The sequence below is a fragment of the Mesoplodon densirostris genome, chromosome 3 (assembly GCF_025265405.1).
Source record: "Mesoplodon densirostris isolate mMesDen1 chromosome 3, mMesDen1 primary haplotype, whole genome shotgun sequence".
Lineage (NCBI taxonomy): Eukaryota > Metazoa > Chordata > Mammalia > Artiodactyla > Ziphiidae > Mesoplodon > Mesoplodon densirostris.
In genome coordinates this window covers 56,005,999-56,028,374 of record NC_082663.1, presented here as the reverse complement: position 1 = coordinate 56,028,374, position 22,376 = coordinate 56,005,999, and the positions used below count along the sequence as shown (strand labels likewise).

Sequence of the window (22,376 nt, the reverse complement as noted above, 5' to 3'; positions counted from 1 at the left end):
CTTAATTTATTATTCTGATACTTACACAGGCTTCATTTAAAAGGTTTATAGTAAGTAATTATTAGAATAATCAATGATTCACAAATCAATGATCTCCCCACTTTATTACTGGCAAAAACTCAACCTTTCAAATTGTTTTTCTGAAGCTGAATATAACACGCATTAGCTTCTAGTAACTAAGAGCTCTACAATTTTAATGTGATTTTCACAGAAAACTCACCTGGGAAGTACGGGTATAATCTTCATATAATCTGTCATATTCCCGACTTTTTTCTTGAAATTGAGTGTTATATTCATGTAATTTTTTCCCTACAGCTTCAATATTATCTTCTTTGACAACTTGATCCTGGAAGGATTAGAAGAAAATGGAAAAAATATAAATTCAGTTGATAAGGTACTTATCTGACATGGGAAAAATCCTCAAACAATGGTCATTTATTTTGTGAAAGTATTTTATTGAGCCACTATACACTTGTGATCACAAAGTTACAGTCTGAACGTTTTTCAAGCGTGATTACATGCAATTCATCTGCTTCAAAATATTTTCTAAACATTATCTTTTTAAAATATTAACATGAGTATGTGATTACCTGTTGGTATTTGGATACTGGATAAAGTAATTTCACATCCAGTTTGGGATTATACTGAGCTAGAGATTCATTCCGGTAGTGGTTTATTAGTTCAACCACAGAGTTGAAGGTTAATGGGTCAGAGAAGCCATATTTCCCATCTCGGTGAAATATTTTGATTAATTTGTTATTTCCTCCTTTCCTGCAAATGCAATATAAAAATAATGGCATTAGAATTCTCTTTAAAAAAAAAAAGCGTGTTCTCCCATCACCTTTAACACGCCAATTTTAGCCACACGCCCTAACTTACCTTAGTGTAAGAGTATAATCACCATGCATTTTAGTAGATGCGTCTCGTACCAAAAAGGTCCCATCAGCTGTATCTCGAAGTTTTTCATTCACTTCTTCCCTGAAGTGAAAAGAACATGAGACAATGCTCACCTAGTGGATTTGGTGATTCTCGTGTTACATTTTCTTAACTGTATTTTCAGAGCTTAAGAATTAACACACAAGTCACTCTGACAAATCAGCACAGAAAGTCGTGACCCCCAAAAGGTTTCCTCCCAACTCTTCATCCCCCTCAAAAAAAAAAAAAAGAAAAAGAAAAAAAGCTTAGACTAGAAATGCCACTTTAAGCTGATAACATTAATTCTTAGAGTTTTTGTCTAATAAAGAGAGTGACTTTACACTCTGCCTTGAGGCACTGCCACTTCACCCTGCTGCCCCCCGACAGCTCTGTCAGTAATGAAACTTCTCGGGTATTTAATTTCCTGTGGCATCCAGCACCCACAATTCCCCAGAGCTCAGTGACTTCTGTGGTCGTCTTTGGAAGGGAACCAACTGTGCTTCATGCTTATGTTGGATGATAGCCTAAAAATGGAACTTAGCAAGCTGGTGCGTTTTGCTTTTCTTTCTCTTCATCTAAAACTCCCTAGCTCTGGTGAAAAACTCAAAGAGTCTCTGTAGCCTTACCTCGAAATATCTCCCCAGTACCATTCAGCATCTTGTAAGGACATATTGTTATTCATACCGTTGTTCGCTACAGTAGTGGGTTTTGGTGGTTTAGGAGGCAGTGCTGCAGATGAAGGAGAAAGAAAAAGTTTTTGCAGTCCCAACTACAAATAAACCTTTAGAAGTCGACCCAAGTTCCTTTAAGTAACATTTTCAACTGTGAAACACAGCAATAATGCAGGCGTCCATGAACCTTTTCTTAAAAAAAAAAAAAAAAAAATCAGAAATCTTTTTGACTATAGACCATAATTGAAAAAAAGAGAAGAGCTTAGAGACCAACAAATTAAAAAATGGGCTGGCCATGTGAATGAATTTCAAAGTAAATCCAGAGTCAGTCACAACATTTTCTACTTTCAGGTTTGAGTTGAATTAAAGTTTCATATCTGGTCAAATCTGTCTAAAGTAAGAGACCACAAAGAGAATAGCAGGAGGAATCGCATGGCTTGGTTTTAATTTCCTCTTATTTAATTATAAAAGACAAATTTGGTTTCTGTCCTCCACAAATGCTGCTGTGGTAATAAAAAAGCTCATCTACAGGAATATGTTTTAAGAGGCGGAATTGGGTTTCTCTAATCTTAGTATTTCAGGCACTGTTCTGCCAAAAGCCACTTTAAGAAACTCCTCTGTGACCTCAATCTCTTTAGTATTCATGATAATATTCTATCGGATAACTGTGCTCTATATTATGCCAAGAGTGATTAAAAACCATATCCCTCTTCCTCAATGTCAAATCAGTATTCATGTACCAACTGGTGACAAATAAAGAAAGACTGCAGTGTTTCTGAATTTCTTAATTGGGAGGAAGGCGAAAATAATTGAGAAAGCAAAATAAGTCTAGGATGTCTAGCTAAATTCTAAGTCATAAGTTTTCAAGCACTGTTATTATTTTAAGCAAAAATTATTTCAGGAGGCTAGCAGGTATATTTTATAAAGACCGAGACTCAGTAATGGGAAGCCAACTTCTCTCATTGCAGTATCTTAATAGAAGAGAGAGCAGACAAAGTCTCAACATTAGATTCAGAATAGTTTCAGGGCACCTAGAACTGAGTTGCAATCACTGCTACATTTGATAGCAGCACTGGTACATGCTTTCTAAAGTACCGAGTGTTATCACTGCAAAGTACCACACTGTCCTCATCCACTGTCAACAGAGAAAGCAGCACCAAGGTTGCATCCTTTTAATTAAAGGAACGACATACAACAATATAACCCAAACGGCAAATGAGCTCGAGTAACAAAAGACACCAGTGAAAAACTGGAATCCAATTTATAGCCATTCAACTAAGAATAAGCATTTACCCCACACAGCCTGACTTGCTTCCACAGGCAGTCAAACCATTTGTTTCCTTTTCACGCTATGAGCAAACTCATTAAATTAGAACAAATGAATAAAAACAGACATCCAAAGAGGAGCTGTTAACCGTAGTTGTCAAAAAAATTAAATGCCACAACATTAACCAGCTTTCTACAAGAATACTGCAGTATTACCTGGTGGATCCATTTCTATATAAAACATCAAGTCTGTGCCACAATTTATATCTGGCTTAGCATATTCTAAATCCAGGTCTTCCATATTCCAAACAGTGTTGTACATTTGTGCGAGAGTTTCCTTGGCTGAGCTCAGTTATAAGAAAAGAGTCCGGCTTTCTTTGTAATGGTGTCTTGGAATTCATTTCAAAACCTATAAGGGGCTGCACTGTAACCTATGACATCACACACCCCAGCCAATCAAGTCAGAAAAATGTCACCAGACCACTCCTGCTTCATCATTTCTCTTCTCTACCAGCCTTAACACAGCCCCAATCTCACGAAGATCCTACATTTAACAGAACTGCAATGTATACACGCTCTTCGTTTCAAAAAGGTGTTTAATCTGACTGTTCTTCTCTAGCAGTGAGTTTTCTAATTCCTTTTTTATTGCTCCGTGCAGCATGGTACGCTCCGCTCTTGGCAGGTTGACAAAAGCTGATACGCTGCGGCACGTAGCTTTTTTTTTTTTTTTCCCCCTAGTGCATCTGGGTTTATAGATAGCCCGGTCATTTCTTGGTTTAAAAATCTTACAAAGGCACCCAAATAGTATACTCAAGATATATTTTACAGTCCTAAAATGCCTCCGATATATATTAAAAGCAGGAAGGATCAAGAACTCTGGATATTTAATTTCAGTCCTCCATAATTCACTGCAAACTCAGAACTTATACACTGTCACAAAGGTGCTACATTATAGAAAGCAAAATGAAAAAAATGTAGAGGCAAAAATCTCAAACACTGCAGTTTAAAACTATAGAATATGGAATGAAAAATCCAAAAAAAAAGAGAGGCCATATATCAGAATGCACAGTACAGGCAGAGCTATCTTTGCTAAGTATTTTTCACTGATGAGCCCATCTTCAGAGTTACTGGGCTAAATACTGCTTGTGGGGGGGGGGTGATGTAATCACTTGTGTGTGTGTGTGTGTGTGTGTGTGTGTGTGGAGGGGGGGCTTTTGTCCCCTCCATCTCAAATGCCTCCCTTTGGGAAGAAATGTTATTATTCCTTCTTAGCAGTATTTATTTAATGTGAAGAGACCAATTCCCCTATAAATCTAAATTAATGTTAGTTCTCCTACAGTGAGAGGGGAGGAAGGGAGAAAAGGTTCCCCCCACCCATGTAAATGTAGTTAATTTAAAAAACTAGAGTGGGCTGTGTGATCTACGTACATGTGCATGTCACATATTTCTGCGACAATTTAAAGAACACAGAAGCCCTGGAAATTTATTCTTAGATGTTCTGTCAAATTTGGAATCATAAAATATATAGAAATAGAGCAAAGGCAAGACAGCCTCTGAGCACTGTTCACGTGTCTCTCTTCCAGTTTAATTCAGTTTCCCACTAAGGAGAAGGCAGATTCAACCTATACCCTCCCACCCTCTCCCACTCCCAGGATCTCTTTGCCTAAAGGTTGAAGTAACCCTAAATGCAAAGAAAAATGGTGGTGGTGGGGATATGTCCTCAGAAAAGATTCAGAAAAAAAAAAATCTTAATTTAATAAAAATGTTGACCCAAGTCCTCCCAGCAGCTGTGGACAGCGCGACAGCCCGGAGGGGACCTGTCCCCCATGCCTTTGGGAGCACTTGGTGCAAACCGGTCCTGCTGCTGGAACCCATGTGGTAGACCCCGGGAGGAGGGCAGGGAGACAGGTGACTTTCCACGTCTCTCCCAGGCCTGGCCAGGCCCCAACTTCCAGACCAGCACTTGGTAATTTCCTCCTTCCCCATTTCCAGCCGCAGCCCCATCTCCCCCTCACATTGTGCCCCTCGAGGAAATGGGGGAGTGTCTCCCCTAATCTCTCATCTGCCCTCCCCAGGCAGCGCTTACTATCTCTCCCTCTCCCTGACACACACACACACACACACACACACACACACACACACACACACGAAGACAAACTGCAGAAATGAACCTTTCAGAGAAGTCCCCCAAAACAGTGAAACAGCCAAGGGCAGAGCAGTGCCCAAACGAAAGGCAACTTACTTTGCAGGTTATGCATTTCAACGGTTTCCCTTAGAAATGCCTGTATCCGACAATGGAAAAAAAAAAAAAATCCAAAAAGCGATTCCTCCAGCCTGTGCGGCGCAGGACCCCGAGGCTCGCACGCGCCGCCGGCAGCAGCGCAGCTCAGCGCCCGCCGCCCGTGCAGAAGCCGAAGCCGGCTGCGCGCCGGGGCCGAGGCTGCGCCGGGGAGGGAAGGAGCCCGGGCGCTCGCACGTCCCTCTCAGATAACGATCGCGGCTTCATGATTAACTTGGGCAGGTTCAAATATTTGCTGAGCTAGGGATTTCGGGTGGGGGAGGGGAGCCCAAGTCCAAGTCGAAGTTGTCATCATCGTTAACAAGTGGCCAGTGCCAGCCCGGGTCCTCCTCCTCCTCCTCGCCGAGGAAGTGAGAAGGCCATTGTCAGGGGACCTAAAATAGGCTCTCGAACCGGCTGCGGCGGCGCGCGGCTCGCAGGCTCGCGGGGCTCAAGTGGCCACAGTGCAGCGAGGCACTAGGCGCTGCCAAACACAGGAAGTGGCTGAGCTAGTTCAGCAAAAAATAGAATCAAAGCCTTGCTTGTAAAGGCCTGAACCTCTCAGAGCTGCCCAGAACACCGTGCCTTGCTCGCGTCCACCTCCTCCCACATACCAGCACAGACAGCCCCGCAGGTGTCACAGGAGAGCCCGGCGGAGCCACCCGGCAGGGAACAGGTTTACAAACGTTTCCCAGGAGGAGGCTCCTAGGGAAGAGTATTGCGCCTCGGCATGGGTACACTAAGCTCTATTGTATTAAAAATACACTCCAAGATAAAAACTCTACTCTGCAGCTGTTTGTATGAAGTCAATTTCAACTCCTGTTAAAATGGCCATAAAAGGTCTGTCTGCATGAGGTTGGTGCAGATGCTACATGGAGCAAAGGACAGGAGGGCAAGGAGAATGGCACACCTTTCTAGAGGATTTTTTTCCCCCTTTATTCGAAAAAGTTGCAAGGAACCAAACTTAGGACTGTTGGCTACTATTTAAAGAACTAAAATTTGGCCAAAGAAAATTTCCACTCACATCAGCATAGACGGCTTTACTGTTATCCCAAGAACCTTAACTCAATGTAAAATCACAAAATCACTAGCTTTAAAACCAGAAAAAAAATTTAGAGATCACTTCAATTCCCTCATGCTACAGACACACACACACACACACACACACACACACACACACACACACGTACGCTTCTCACCCAGAATGAAGTGGTTTGCATAATACTATAGCACTAGGACCAGAACCCAGACTTCTGATGTTTGGTCCTAAACTCCTTTTTCTCCACTCACTTGCCCTGCTCTTTACTTCCCTCTGCCAGAGAAAGTAAAAATTAACAAGTGAAACTGAAGTTAGTTTCTTTTAAGCCCCATGCAAAAAATTTCACACCTACAACAAAACTTTTTCTGTTTTCTATTTTTAGTTTAATTTTTTTTTAAAAAAAGCTGCTTTCTAATTATCTTTGAAGAAACACAGGTTCTGTCTATAATACCCTCAGACTCTGTATGACTAGGTGACCCAAAGGTCACATGCAGTGACAAAGGAAGATCTAGGTGCTGACACAAGAGTCCACACAGGCAGGAACCAGCTTCAGAATTACTTGCAATATCTGGGAAGTGCTGCTACACTCACAATGAAAGCGACTTTACAAGCTCTCCTTTGGTGCAATTGAGGTAATACGGAACACCTACTTTTCCAACTGGGAAAAAATGAGTCTATAAGTGAATAGACTCAGCTCCTGCCAGCTGATCACAGACACAGGGTTAGTTCACAGAATACCCTTGCCTCCTGAGCTGCATAATCTTGCCCTACTTTAAAAAATAGTCTTTCTAAACCTGGGAACCTTGGAAACATCAGTCACTTAAGCATACCTGTCTGGATTCACAGGATATGTCATGTCAAAACCTTCTAAGATTAAAGTGTTCTCTAGTCTGACAGTCTATTTCCCGTTTCAGAAGAAAATTATCTACTGGGAAGTGGCACATTCTCTACTTAGAGAAAGTCTTAAAATAGATTTGAAAACTTTGCTTCAAATTTCTCACAATATGTACAATCATTTACCCTAGAAGTTCTATTATATTACTCAAAGTGTGAGCCGAGTCTTTTCCCAATTTTAGTCAATTTAGTGATCTGCAAAACACATGCTCTTCATTAGCTTAAAAAGGGAGCCCTCTGCTGGTAGAAGAGAATCAGTAACTTCTGCTCCACAGAAAACAATCAACTTTCTGTGTATTTCATACATCTCCCCCTATGTCCAGAAGTTCACACAGAATAAATATAATTGCCCAACTGTCACTTAATCTATATGATTCACTAAGAAATCACTAATAAATTAAATGCACAGATGTCATAACAACCTTGGAAATATTTTTCACATGCCTGCTAATAAGCTCTTGTAAGAAAACTTGTATTTTAATTTCTGAAACCCAAAGCCTAGTCTACCATACTGGAAAACTTACATAATTGAAAACTATCTTTACCTTCTAGATTCTTCAAAACACTAAGTCTTACTACTTTCCTCTCTCTCAAAGTTTTGCAACACTCATTTCAGAAGCAAAATGAGGCCACGTGTCACTTCTCAGCAGGTGTGATCTAGTCAGGAAAATGTCCCTTAATCATTAAAATAGTGCGAAAGTTACAGACGGAACACTGTATCTCATACGTGCCCATCACCAGCAAGTAGCAAATGCTCCACGAGCAGCTTTCATCCTGCACAGCTTCTTAAATGGTTTTTTGTCAAGGGCCACGATTTATGAACAAAAGCCCATTTGAAAAAAAGCCCATTTGAGAAAAAAATAAATGAGCCAAAATCTTCTTTTAGGGGTTAAATTAATGCCTCCTTTCATAATTTTAACTTAAGACAACTTAGGCCAGAAGGGCCCTTCAGGATGATGCCAATTCTTTAGTCCACATCCAGGGCTCTTAATGGCCCTGCACGAAGAAAAATGTCCATTTGAATTTATAAATAAACTCAGGTTTACAGATGCATAAAAGTGATACATTCTACAAAGTATCTGAAAAGGTGCACCCATTGCTTAGCAGAAAAAAGGATCCCTTCTCCACAATTTCCCTCTCAGATGTCCCTTGAGGGAAAGAGAAGGCTGCACTATGAAAACAAAAGTAAAACTTAACTATACCCTCCAATACGTGCTCCTGTTCAGAGCACAAATAAAACTGGGCTATACCCTCCAATACATGCTCCTGTTCAGATCACAAATAAAACTTCCTATTTTTTGGCAAAACCTGGTACACGCCTTGCCTGCTTACTCCTGCCCCTCTAAACACGTGCAGATTTTTCAAACTTTCACTTCTCACCTTTGAAACAACCTTCTGATGTCAGACCACATTTTAAACCCAATAAAAAATAAATCAGAGAAAAGTAAAACTCTTTGAAAGTCATTTCCTTCTACCTTAGTGCTTGCTTTAGTGTTGGTTGCAAACCAAGCCCAGAGCATTTAAAACAAGATTCATGAATCGGGCTCTTCAGGATGAATGTTTTGCAAATGCACCAGCGGTTAAAAATTAACTCTGACAGGTGTAGACGGGCAGGGGGGAGAAAGAGTCATTTATTTTCCCTCTGGGCTTGAGGGTGCAATATTAGACTTCAATTATGCTACATTAATATTTCTGAATATATCCATGAAATCTGAAATATGTAAATACACTTATAATGGGTTTCATTCAAAGGCACTCGGTGTTAAATGGTCCGTTTTTACCTTAGTTGCCCTACAGAAATCTACTTTAGCGACCTAAGGATCAGTAGGGTAAACGTAACACGAAGTGATTCAAGAAAACCTGCTGTTCAGCTTTAACCCGTTTTAAGACTTTTAGTAACAAAGAGAACAGCAAACTGTCAACCAAGTTCGGAGTGCTTGCTCTGTGCTTAGCCTTTCAAACCTTAGTTTCCCTCCCTACAGGGGGAGAAGCCTTCCTTCACAGGTGTGCTGGATGCATTAAATGAGCTGGTGTGTTAGAGAGCTCTTTGAGATTTCATTTGGATGATTATTATGCTGTGCCCAGTTCTACGGTAAGAAGAGCTGAAAAGGAGAAGGCTTTGTCCTTGAGAAATGTAGCTAAGCTGATGAAACTACCAGAACTACAGAACAGTTACGTATAAGAGGACGGGGCGCTTAAGGACATAAATGTAGTGAATGGGTCAAAACCCTGCACATCAAGCAGGGGAGGAGCTCCCTGGGTGCAGATGAAGAGGATGGCACTGTTCGGGGCCACTGGGGACGGCTGTGCACTGTGTGCACTGCGTCAAGGCACCTGGGCAAGGTGCGGGGTCGGGGGGGCGGCGGCGCTGGGGCTGGGATCCAGGCGCCTCCACTCCCTGAGTCGCACAGGGAGCAAAGGGCGTCAGACAAAGGCATCCTCCTCCCTCCAAGCAATGCGCCCACGGGGCAGCAACTGCCCACTGAGTGTCCTTTTCAGATCTGCGTTAAGTCCCCTCCAGGCATCCTGAGGACAGGCTCCGCCGGTGGGGAACATGGGAACGTGGGACCAGTGGGGAGAACGGCCTGGTAGGATCCAGACGGCACTAACCAGGAAGGCGGCTTGAGGACGTGGAGCCCTGAACGGGGCCAGCTCCAGCAGGGCCTTAAACACCAGAGCTGAGATGACGACACCAAGGACGTACTACAGGGTCGTGAGCTTCAGTACCCCTCAACCCATGTGATGCTCATAACCATCCCAGGAGAGAGGCGTTATTCCCATTTCACAGACTGGAACACTGGAAAGGCTGAATGACCTGGTGATGCACTCGGTAAGTCAGCAGCGAGAGTTGGGATTCAAACCCAGACATGACTTGCACTGTTCTTTCTACCGCATGACACACGACGGAGCGACTTGGAGCCTGACCCCCAAAGCTACAACAGTTGCACTGGGGGCCTTTACTATATGTGACCCATAGGTGCAAATATCACCTATTCTTGGGCTATTGCTGGCTGGAAACTTCGGAGGACTTTTTGACTGGACCCTACAGGCAGTCCCGTTGCCCACGAAGGTTCCAAAAGCCCAGGTAGCAGACAGAGCAGCAGCCTGGTGTCTGGGCCGGGTGCCCCCAACCCCGGCGGACCCGTTCCGGCTCACACTGGTTGGGGTGGCACCAGGTGAAACCGTCAAGCTCTGTGGTCTTCAGTTTCTTCACGTGCAAACGGAGAGCTGGACAATGCATTCAGCTCTCAAGTGATGCTTTTTATGACGCTGTCCCCTAAAATATTTACTGCTTTTTCAAATCCGGTAAAAATATCAAGCTGTTATTTTTGTCCTTGCCAATTTATTTTGAAGAAATCTTTGAAACTCCTTGAACTGAGATGCTATTTCTCCTTCCGCTTTTCAAATTGTACCTATTCTTCGAAGCCCACTTCAAGTCCTTTTTTTTTTCCTATGAGCTTTTCCTGTCTACTAAAAAGTCACCAACCACATCTCTCAAATTCTTTTTATACTTACAGTACACACCCTCCCGCCCAGAATTTAATGAGATGCTGTGTGCTAACGGGTCTTATTGCAACTGACACGCTGCCTCACACATTAGTCCTGCCTATCATCTCAAGTTCCAACTGATAGCAACTAGAAAAGGTATCTATTGGCCCCATAATAGTCTTGCTTGTCCTCCACCCCCCAAATATCATTCAAGCACTCATTTCTATTCATGACAAAGTTACTGCAAATGGATGATGTACGAGTGTTCCTCGGAGATGCGCCGGTGCTTCCCAGCCCACTGGGATGAGCACGTGCAGGGGTAATGATTAAAGACTCCATGAAAACATCCCATTCCTACCAGGCCAAAGAAGTCATTTCTCTAACCCAGGGTGCCCTGCCAATCATCTGCACTGGAGCCATTCCTGAATACAAAGGTGTTAATGAGGACACTGTCCTGGGGTGGGTAGTCTGTTTTCACCAGTGAGAGACGCTGAAGCAACCTTTTAATTCCAAAAGTCCCATACGATTTCCAGAATAGTTGACAGAGATCACACAAAGGCGGAAATGCCTCCAACTAGGATTTAAAAATTACTTGGATGCAATTTTTTGGAAGAGGCTACATGTGTTCTGGGATAGTCTAGCAACGTTCAAGGCTTTATGGATCGCTCTTCAACAGAGCTGATGGAACTAATCCATCTGCCTTTGAAACTGATACACCAATTTCTTAGTAGAAGGATGTAGGTAGGGTCTATGACATAGCAAGCAGTCTTAAGTATGCATTATCAAAACAGATGCAGATGAAGTTTTTCTTAGGTGGAATTAGGCTGAAACTGAGAAAGACGTTTAACCAGTTTACACCAGAAGCAGAAGCATTAAACTCCACCACTGATTCTACTACACCCCGTGTAGCAGACATTCTCGAAAACTCCATGAGATAAATTCGCGTGTGGGTATGTATCAAGCCCTGTCTGGCTTTTAGCTTCCACGTCTCCCCTCTCCAGAGAGCTGGCCACTGAGAAGACTGGGCACCTCCCCCGCCTTCCCTGCACGCAGGGCCCAGCTCTCCCTCTCTCTGAGATGGACCTCCACACGGGTCAGGAGGAAGTGAAAGATGGTAGCTTGATCCTTTGGCCGGGGGTCCTGTTCTGTTCTTGCTGGTCCTCTTCCTTCCCACCCAAGTGATCAGTCTAGGAGTGGGCAGTCAATAAACAGCTCCAGTGCCACGTTCACACCTGCCCCTCTCCCCTCCCCACAGGGTTCTTCTAATCTATCACTGCATCGTTTCCTACTGAGCCCAAAGGCAGCCTTTGAACACCAACACAGAGCTCCCAAATCCATTATCGAGTGACCCAAGCAGTCACACGATACAACACCTTTTGGTCACCCTCTGGGACTCCAGTCCTGGGCCATACCTGTTGACAGATTTCTCTGATGCGGTTTACAATCCAGGGTATCCCTGTTACATATCCTGCTTTCTGGGATTTGGAACACTTGGAATGAACCAGGCTTGCCTTACGTAGTATTTATGCTGCCACTCTTACCTGTGGATCCCGTATTTTGGATCTGTCGACAGAAGCCCTTCCCAATACCTGTATCATGAGTGGTTACCCATCCCATCCTTTATCCCATCCCTACAGGTGGGTTTTAAGTCTAGGCCCTCACCTCTCTGTCTGCCCCTTCCAGATGCAAACAACTAAGCCTAGCTACAGAACACCTTAATAAAAAGCACAACATAGTCCGCCATTGCATGACTGATATCTGGGTCCCCACGTTTGCTCATACAGAGATAAGTTTGGTAATTTGCATGAGTTACTCATAATAAATAATAAATTCATGATGTTTTAATTAAATTCAAGACATAAATTCAGACTACAAGCAACACCTTCTACTGGTCCTGAAACTCCACTTCACTTCTAGGGCCCTCATCACTTTCTAAACGACCAGCTCACTTTTAACCAGTATACAGCAAAGTAGGGTTGATTAGACTTTCCACAGTAGAGGAAAAACACATCAGTTTAAATGAAATCCACTGCTAACTCGGTCTACATTTCCCGCTTTGTTAAACGGCTAATTGAATGCCAGCCTGCTTTCACAGAAGTGTCTGGCTTGCTCGAACTTGTTGCAGTAGACCCCTAGTTTCATACTACTTGCATTATTAAAAATGTTTATTTTGACAAGACATTTCTCAGCCTACCTGCTTCCAAAAAACACATTCCAAAATACTTTAAATTATATAGTAATTATAAATCCCCTGCTTTGTAAGTATGAGAAAGAAAAACAAAAATGTCAGCAACGAAAATCAACGCCATAATTTATGCAACAACCAGAAGCATCAAGTTAAGGGGGTCGGGGAGCTCTCCCAGCAACCCTCACCTGAAGCCAAGACCATGTAAAATCCACAAATATCAAAAGCTAGATAACACTGACCATATGCGCTGCTGCCCAGCTATTTTTCCCTTAAGTCATAAGGTAACATGTTATTATGGATCTCAATTCCACAAGAAACTTATGGCACTTCCGAGGAGACTAAAAACCACCATTTTTCAGGCTCTAAAAAACGAACAGTGAGGGAACTTTAAATGTTCCGAAGGCATTACCTGGTGCAGGCTGGCGTTCATTCCATTCAGTGGAGATTAAAATTTCTATAACTTTTACTAGGTGTTCAGTATTCTCAGAACTACAAAAAAAAAAAAAAAAAAAAAAAAGAGATCGATTAGACACCTTTTCCCCTAAACAACAAACTTATTTTCATTTCTGCATATTCAAGTGAATGTATCTGATGGAACTATGTACAAGCATTTGTGAACTGGTATCTTCAGAAGCAGCTTAATGACCCATAAACTTAGGACTACCCTCATCACCCCAAAATCCAGGTTGCTCTTCTAACACTTACCTGGCTGCTGGGAATCTGAAAAGCAGGGGGCTGAAGAGTTCAGAGAGTACTCTTGCATTCAAAAGATTTTTGCTGGATGTTTGAGAGAGCTTGAAGAAATGTTTTAGCAAATACTGCAGCGTGAGCCAATACTGATGAGGTATGCTGGGCGACCTAATGAGCTTCTTCAACAGCTGGATGTATTCTTCAGAGCTTTGCACTTCTACAGGTTAAAGAAAGAAAGAAAGAAAGAAAGCAAAAGGAATAAGAGACTGTTTCTAGCTATTAGTGAATAAACACCTAGACAATTTCTGTTCTAGCTACCGAGGGATCATTTAAAAGGAAGGCATCAGAAACAGCAGACAATACATTTGCTCTTCTCATTAGAAAAGGCATTATGAGAAAGTCAAAATCTCAAGTCAAGTGGAAATGCAAGAAACTCTTAGTGTACAAAACCACAAGAAGTTCTCGGTGTGCTGCCGTCCACGGAGAGGCTTCAAGTGTGATTGGCTAATTCGGAGGAGCAGCAGATAAGTATCACAGGTTTTAACTTTGAAGATTTCGAACCACAATTTCCTGTCCCCAAAGCACTTTAACTGAGCATTAGATCCTAAAACGGAGAGTCCTCTTCCCTCAACTCATTTTCTAATGGCCACTGGAGGAAGGTGATGGGAACATCCCCAGTCACTGGGTCCTAGTCCGGTTCCCTGAATCCAGTGCTGGCACTTGGCAGGCTGAGGCATTCGCTGACATAGTGAACCTTAAAATACTGATAAAAGGTTAACAATTAGCCATTTCAACATGTGGACAGCCTTCCTAAGCAAACTAGAATCTGGCTCTTCTATCAGATGCCCTGGTTAAGGGAGGACATTTGTGCTGATGGGGTTGGGGGCAGACCCCTCCTAACATTTTCTAAGAAATCTCTCTTTATCTGCAGCCCTTGAGTTGACAAGTACATCCACATCTCAATACACCTCAGGGAGGTTCTCAGAAGACACAACACACCTGGGGCTAAAGAAACCATTTCATTGTAAATGGCTACTGGAATGACAGGATTTGGTAAGTCCAGGAGATAGCGTTTGAAAGCGTCTGCTAAAACGTGCACATCGATCATTTCCAAGTCCACGGAGGCAGCATCTATGGTAGAAATATACAAAAAAAACTTTTTCAGACATTTTATGCATTGGTTGGGTCAATTTTCTTTTTTTTTTTTCTTTTTTTCTTTTTTTTATTTTTTGTGGTAGGCAGGCCTCTCACTGTTGTGGCCTCTCCCGTTGCGGAGCACAGGCTCTGGACGCGCAGGCTCAGTGGCCATGGCTCACGGGCCCAGCCCCTCCGCGGCATGTGGGATCTTCCCGGACCGGGGCACGAACCCGTGTCCCCTGCATCAGCAGGTGGACTCTCAACCACTGCGCCACCAGGGAAGCCCGTGGGCCGATTTTCTGAATGTGCGACTTCAGTGTGACACATGAAAGGAAGCAGTATGAGGACAAATGTAAGATGCTTGCGTATTTATGAGCAGTGTTTCTTGCAGGGGTTGCTCCTGGCATTTCGAATAGAACATTTTTCCCTTGTGTAGGTCTGTCCCCCACCCTGTAAGCATTTAGCGTGAAGGCCCCTGCCCACGATGATGCCAGGAACACATTCCCAGACTTCGGGGGCAACAAAAAACAGTGCTCCTGTTGTGGGCTGAACTGTTTCCCCTACAATTCATATGTTGAAGCCCCAACTCCCAGCACCTCGGAATATGAATATATTTGGAGACAGGGCCTTTAAAGCGGTGTTTAAATTAAAATGAGGCCATTAGAGTGGGCCCTAATCAATTTGACTGGTATTGTAAGAGGAGGAAATTTGGACAAAGAGACACCGAGAGTTCACGTACACAGGACACAGCAAGGAAGCGGCCATCTGTAAGCCAAGGAGAGAGGTCTCAGAAGAAACCCAACCTGCCTTGATCTGGGACTTCTAGCCTCCAGAACTGTGAGAAAATCGGTTTCTGTTTTTTAAGCCACCCAGTCTGTGGAATGTTGTTCTGGCAGCCACGGCAAACAAATGCAGCCCCCCACAGTGTTTGCAAGTACGTTCTGGACGGTGGCTCTGCCCTGATTGAGAAGGGTTCTGTTCTAGGGATGGCGAATCACACAGTAAATACTTCCTAAAATTGCAACAAGAAAACATGACGTGCAAATCCATAGATTTCCTAAAATTTGAATCGCTCAATACTGCATATCAGAACTAATATAAATTTAACCCAATAAAGTACAGACTGATTGATTAAACAGTAAGCTATGACAGAATTTTAGCAGTCAATCTCAAGAACGGCCATAAAAGGGACGTGAACATCTTTAGCATGTTTCTCCCTAGTTCTGACAGGGTATTCTGATTAAGGTATTACTAATATAACTGTGGGGCACTGAACTATCTCAGAAGAAAGATAAGACAGGCAGTCTGTCCAGTAAGTCCTTCACCTGGAAAACAGGTCAGGCAATTCAACACTGGGGTGGTATGAATCACAGCCGCTCTCTGAGTACTTGGGGTATAGAATGAGGCACACTGCCCGGGGGAAAGAGGGGTGCTGCGGGCAGGACGGACCCCGGTCACTGCTGAAGGAGGCACACTACTGACAGGAAAGAGGACTTGAGGGAAATTATCTGGGGACTCGTGCATGTACTCAGCGGAGAACAGGGGCCCTGACGAGCAAAATGCTGCATTTCTAAACAGCTGTATTAATCGTGGCGTTCAAAATGAGTCGGAAAGGAGCGCTGCTGGAAGTGCTGATACCGCTCGTGGTAATCTGGATTTCAGGACCGTTAGAAACATGTGAGACATTATCAAGAAGTCACCTAACTAGGAGACTGACAGGACTGGGTTGTGGCCTAGGAGAGGATGAGAGAGAATCAAAGTTTACTCGCAGGTATTCAGCATGAGAAGGGGCATCCTGGATGCCCATGAACCAGCTGTGACATTATAAAGCACTTAGGCTGAGTTAACAAAGCTCCTTGGACGCATCATCATCAGCCAGACCTGTCCACTAACTAGACAGAACTTATGAAAGATAATCGCACGATACCATAAAGCTCAGGAAAGCCCTGAGCTGGTAGCAAATGTGGATAGGTTAGTTTGAGGAAAAGAATGAAAAGGTGGAGAAGCAAGGGCTTAAGTCACTTAAATGTCCCACAAAGAACCAACCAGAGGCATATGACATCTCTAATAAGTGTGGGGAAGGGCAAGACTGGGTCTCTGCATAAAGGGTCCATGTGGCAAGTAATGCAACTACTAGTGTGACTGTCACACAAAACTGTGCGTGCATCTCTGTTGGAGCATTCCATAGCCACCCACTCTACAGCAAGCTGCTGCCCCCTCCCCCCAAATTTGCCCCCTGTATACTTCATTTAATATCACTTTGCCCAGCCAATTCTTATTACTTAATCTGCTCATCCTAAAACACCATTTGGTGATGAGGTATAAACATTAAGATGCGAAAGGTTCCACACGTCCCCCCTGCAGGAGTCATCTTCCCACTATGGTAATTGCGAGTGTCTCTCCTAGACTGACAGTCCCTCCAGGGCACGGACTGTGGCTCTTATCTGCTCTTCTCACATCCCTCAGTGCTCAGCAGAGAATGTGCTTGTTGAATGTTTGTGAGCTGAGCTACACAAAGCCCTGAGAGTGACGTTCATTCACTGAAGCCCTTCTCCAACACATGAGGTGTATTCCAAAGAGCCTTTATAACCTTTGAATGAAATAACCTTATTTCAAGTCTTTGGATCAGCTCACCTTATGTCAAATTCCACTAGAGCCGATGTAGTATGTTCTATTTATTTATAGACAACTTCTAAAGCTCCTTGGGGTTTCTGACTTCTATTCTATAGCAGTCTCCTTTTCTGCATTAAAGCTATGCTAATGTGCTCTTCCAAGAGCTAGACACATCTGTCATGTGATGACAGTGGAAGTTAGTTCAGAGAGAGCCACCCAATCTTTAGGTCTGGGTTGGGGCGTTTCCACCCTCTTCTACCTTGCTTTTCTGAGTCTACTCCTGACGGGCAACCAGTAGACTCTCCAACACTTCACCCCTTCTCCCACTGGAATGGAGTCCCCTCCCCGACTGATCTCTATCTAAGTAAAGGGTTCTCAACTGGGGTCCTCAATTTTGCTGCTCCACCTCCACCCTTAGGAGACAACTCTCAACACCTGGAGACATTTCCGATTGTCACAACCGGGGGAAAATCCCACTGGCATCTAGTGGGTGGAGGCCAGGAGTGCTGCTGAAACCCTACAACACACAGAACAGCCCCCTGACAACAAAGAATTATCCATCCTAAAATGTCCACAGTGCTGAGGCTGCAGAAGGCTGATTTTAAAAATTGAGGTATCTTGGGACTTCCCTGGAGGTCCAGTAGTTAAGACTCTGTGCTTCCGGTGCAGAGGGGTGTGGGATCGATCCCTGGTCGGGAAACTAAGATCCCACATGCCGTGTGGCACAGCCAAAAAAAAAATCTCTACCATTTCTTTAAAAAAAAAAAAAAATTAAAATTGAGGTATCTTGACATACAGCATTATATCAGTTTCAGGTGTACCACATAATGATTTGATATTTGTATATACCATTGTTAAACCATCACCACAGTAAGTCTAGTTAATATCCATCACCACGCAGAGTCACACACATAGGTTTTTCTTGTAATGAGAACTTTTAAAGGAAAAGCCTAATTCAGGTTAAGAGAAACCAAAAGAGAGAGAGAAAGAGAGAAAGAAAATAATTCACACCATTAAAATTTAAAAAAAACAAGAAAGAAATATTTTATTTTAGGGGAATATAGTGGGGGAAAAACAAGAATAAGGGCTTTTAGAGTCAGAACAATTTGGATGCAAGTCACGGCTTTACCATCAGCAGTTACTAATATTTATATCACAAGACTGATGTGTGGATGAAATAAAATAACTTAGTAGGTGCTAATACATGTAGGCTGTTGTCCTCCACCCACGCCTGTCCTTTTCAGACATTGGTAATTCATGGGGTTGGTTCACAGCCATACTTTTTGTTTTTAGTGTAAGTGACTTATCTTTGAGCTTCCTCCAGGATATTACGATTTTTTATAGACTGAAAAATCCTCAGGCTGGAAACAGTCCTGGAGGATCCTCACTCCTAAATTGAGATAATGTTTACTCTTTTTGTTTTGCCACAAAATTCACTTTTATAGCACAAAATTCAAGGAAACCAGTTTTCTATGTGTGTTTTGATCTCAAATGCGGAAAGAAAGCTGTCTGTCAAAATATCTTGTTGAAGTGAATTTGGGTTATTTATTCCATCTTACAGGTGGTGTGAAGCTTTTTTTAAAGCCCAACTGCATCATTTTGTTTTGGGTCACATTTAAAAACGTAACCGCTCTTTCGCAAATAACTCCCATTTCATCAGTCTCTGAAGTCAAAACACTTCCTGTGGCTTTTAACAAGTTCGATTTGACCAATTTTCTGACCAAAACATGTATCTCTATTTCAATTGGCTAGGACAAAATTTGGTGTTTCCTTAACACCCTGGTAAAGCTGTTAAGAGATAAAGAAAAACAAGTCTTTCCACCTTGACTTTTCTGCCAGTCAACCTCTAATGACCTACTCTGGATGTGTGTAGGAGGATGTGCCCTGTGTGTGTGTAAGACTCATTTCCATGTACAAAGGAAAAATGAAAGTTAAAAAAAAATTCTTTTTTTTAAGCTTCAAACATTTGGGCGGTGCATTTCAAGTAAAACTATCGACTCATAAAGATCTAATCTCCTTCTTTTTTCCCAGAAACATCTTTTCTAGAAATTTTCATAAGCTGCCTCGTTTTGAAGCTGCCTCACACTTCAAATTTTTTTGTTTATTAAATGTCATGTGGGCATTCTTTGCATAACTGCACGTCTGAAAGTGCTTCTTCCAAAACTGGGTTTCACTCCTTTTGGTTCAAACACCCAAATTCAGTTAAAATAGCGTGAGACAAAAAATTAGTAATAAAAAGAAAAGTACTGGGAGGGAATGAAGGATCTGAGAGATTCTAGAAGTTGATGTAGAAGATGACTTGCTAGAATGATGGCCAGTAAATTTACATTTGTACAGTTTTATTCTGTATGGCAAAGGAGGGAAGGGACAAATAATAAAGCCACCACTTGGTGAAATTAATTGATGTCATTTAACCAATGGTGTGCTTGAGCCGACTTGTACTGGCTCACAATTCTTCCCAAGAGTTCAGTGATAACACATTGGTAGCCTGAAATTAACCACGGTGAGAAGACTTACACCACAGAAGTGGGTAAGTGCTACAAACCAGGGCTTTTTCCCCCCGACCCAGAGAGTTGGTGTACCAGCACATTACAAAAGATAACAATATCATGATGTTACTTGATGTAAATATGGCATGAAAAGGCAAGCAAGCAAGGAAGGAAGACAGAAAGAAAGGGAAAAGAAAAGGAAAAAGAGAGAGAAAGGGAAAAAGGGAAAGGTCAGAAGAGACCTTTGTTAAATGGCATAGACTTATAACTAATTTTTTAACTGGTCCAGATGAATTAGATGTAGCCAATGGCAGGGTCAGAGAAAGATGGTAGATAAGCAGAGGCAGAGAAATCCCAAGATGCTTCTCTCCTCTGCAGTTTCTACAGCACCCAGAGGCTCATGGCTGTGACAGCCAAGTACCTGCAGGCAGGCAGGCACACCCCCCCCAACTCAGGAGACAAACATCAGAGGTCTGCCCTCTTACCGTAACAGGGCAGAGGGAAGTGTGCATATTTCTGAGCTCTCTTCAAACTGAGAATGTTGCACACTTAAGCTCACATGTTTTGTGCTTTACCTGAAACAGAAAGGTAAGAATCGTCTTTCCCACGTGTATTTCTAGCTCTGTGACACTCACCACAATCAAGAAGCTGTCGTAATTCTGCTGGGTTGCTGGAGCTCTGTGTTCTGTATAGAGTTGAACATTCCAGACCTAGGACACAAAACATACTGAGTATGCAAAACACAGCTCTCTGGAGAATGTGTGAGCCTGCGGCCAGAGAGACATTCCAGTTTCCATCCAGTGTCTATTCTAGATGTGTACCAAATATTCCTGGAAGTCAACTCCTACTATTCATCTTATCTGGCATGTCAAGAATTTTGGCCACATCACCTGGCTACTGAGGAGCAAGTTAATTCTCTTTATTAAAATAGGGAGAAGTTAACAGTTTCCATACAATAACTACATTTTAGTGTAGAGTCAGAAGTCAGACCAAGATTATCTCCCCAGGTCACTGCAACAAACAGCTTGTGGGTCCAGCACAGGTAGCAAGGAGTGTATTTAATGAATGTCCACGAGACAAATATAAATGATAACACCCACGAAATCAGGCCATAACCCGTTAACCGATTCCCTCTACCAGTTGGATTACCTTTCTTTTCAATGGCTTCCACTAGCTTGATAAGAAGCGGTGGAGCAACGTCAGGAGGGGAGAACTGCTCTGCAAGGTCTGGAAGAGTCGAAGCTGCAAATAAACACAATTGCGCGGTTATGTTTAATTGGGGGTAATCCCATGCAGTGAACATCAGTGAAGATGACTAGAACACAAAGTCATGTAGTTCTACTGGGATGGCAGCAACCTCAGGCTGGAACAAGAGAGAGCCCGTACTGGGCCCTGTGTTTAGAAGGCTCCTTGTGGGCCACCCCCCAGCTGTGCCTCTTCCCACAGTGTGATAAGGTTGGGGGGCCAAGGGGACACACCCACTGCTTCTCTCCTAGGACACACTCAGAACACTTCCCAGAAGCTTGGAATCCCTTGCCCCAGTGGCCTCTTGGGCCTCTTCCCCAGGTCCATCCTCCCCAGGGCAGACCTCCCCACAGGGGTGCCCCTTTGGACCTGGGGAGTGGGCGAGGGCTGTGGGGAGTGGGGATCAGGATGGAACGGAGTCTGGATGCGCAAAGGTCCTGGCAGCGCAGGGCCAAGCCAGGGGTGGGCTGGGAACCAGCTCTCCCCATATCACCACACTCTCAGGCAGAACTGAGAACCCAAGAACTCTAAATTCAAATCTGGCTTCCTGGTCATTGTGAAGAAGTAACTTCCCAGGTAGGAGAATGGAACATATCTTACTGAACAGTCTGTTAACAATCAATATATGATTTATAACTTTAAAATATTTAGATATAGGCTGCTTGGCCTTCCTTTTGTATTTTTGCCCCAAGCCCCACAAATGGTGGGGTGGGCTTAATATCAGATCCGAAGCCAGTACAAATGATCCCTGGCCACTTGAGACTCAAATTAAATCCCCATGGACCTGCTCTTGAAAAGCCTTTATTTGCTTACATATGTTTTGGTCAGTTATTATCTTAAGAAATGTGGTGCTTTCATGAACTTGTTTCCACGCTTTTATTTACATGTTTTACCAAATGATACAAAGGAAAAAAAAAGTCTAATTGGATGACACAAATAATGCCCTTCAACATAACACTGATAACTGTATTTTCACTCCAAAAATATACGAAAGTAAAGTACAAATATTTTTCTCATAATATACCAGAAGAGGGAGCTAAATATACTCATCTCAAATTTCTCAAAGTGCAGAATATAGGTAAAATGACAGTCTTCATGAAAATACCTACATGTGCAGTCTGTTTATCAGCCATCAATAAATAATTTGTAGACACTTAAGGTTCAATGCTGTGTATATACTCTCACCTAGGAATAGTTAATATAATCTAATAAGAAAGACTAAATACTGACAATTTTGTTTCAATGAGATTTTAGTGGTGTGATTTTCATTATAAGCCATATATCATGTTAAATAAGCACATTTCTAATGAAGCCCATCTTTCTAACAGTGAGTCAGCATAGAAAAACAACAGATTCACAAGACAATAGTCAAGTAAGATTATGCTAAATTTTGACCTTAGAGAATTAAGTATGATTTACGTCATTTTGGAAACCCAGGCCCTGTAGTAGAAGACCCTTTTAG

The 22,376-nt window shown here is 42.9% G+C and overlaps 1 protein-coding gene across 4 annotated transcripts in view; it reads right to left on the bottom strand.

Moving 5' to 3' along the window:
* PIK3R1 (phosphoinositide-3-kinase regulatory subunit 1) overlaps positions 1-22,376 on the bottom strand; it is a 90,008-nt gene that overhangs the window by 7,378 nt on the left and 60,254 nt on the right. For 2 of the 4 annotated variants that reach the window (XM_060092981.1, XM_060092982.1), the window contains exons 3-11: positions 20,819-20,911; positions 20,305-20,379; positions 14,430-14,561; positions 13,446-13,647; positions 13,150-13,229; positions 1,542-1,644; positions 880-978; positions 591-771; positions 221-346 (exon numbers count right to left, since the gene is read on the bottom strand). In XM_060092981.1, the coding sequence (XP_059948964.1) occupies positions 221-346; positions 591-771; positions 880-978; positions 1,542-1,644; positions 13,150-13,229; positions 13,446-13,647; positions 14,430-14,561; positions 20,305-20,379; positions 20,819-20,911 (1,091 nt within the window). Of the gene's footprint in view, positions 1-220; positions 347-590; positions 772-879; positions 979-1,541; positions 1,645-3,068; positions 3,224-5,094; positions 5,522-13,149; positions 13,230-13,445; positions 13,648-14,429; positions 14,562-20,304; positions 20,380-20,818; positions 20,912-22,376 lie in introns of those variants that run through there. The other 2 variants (XM_060092984.1, XM_060092983.1) reach the window with 2 other exon arrangements.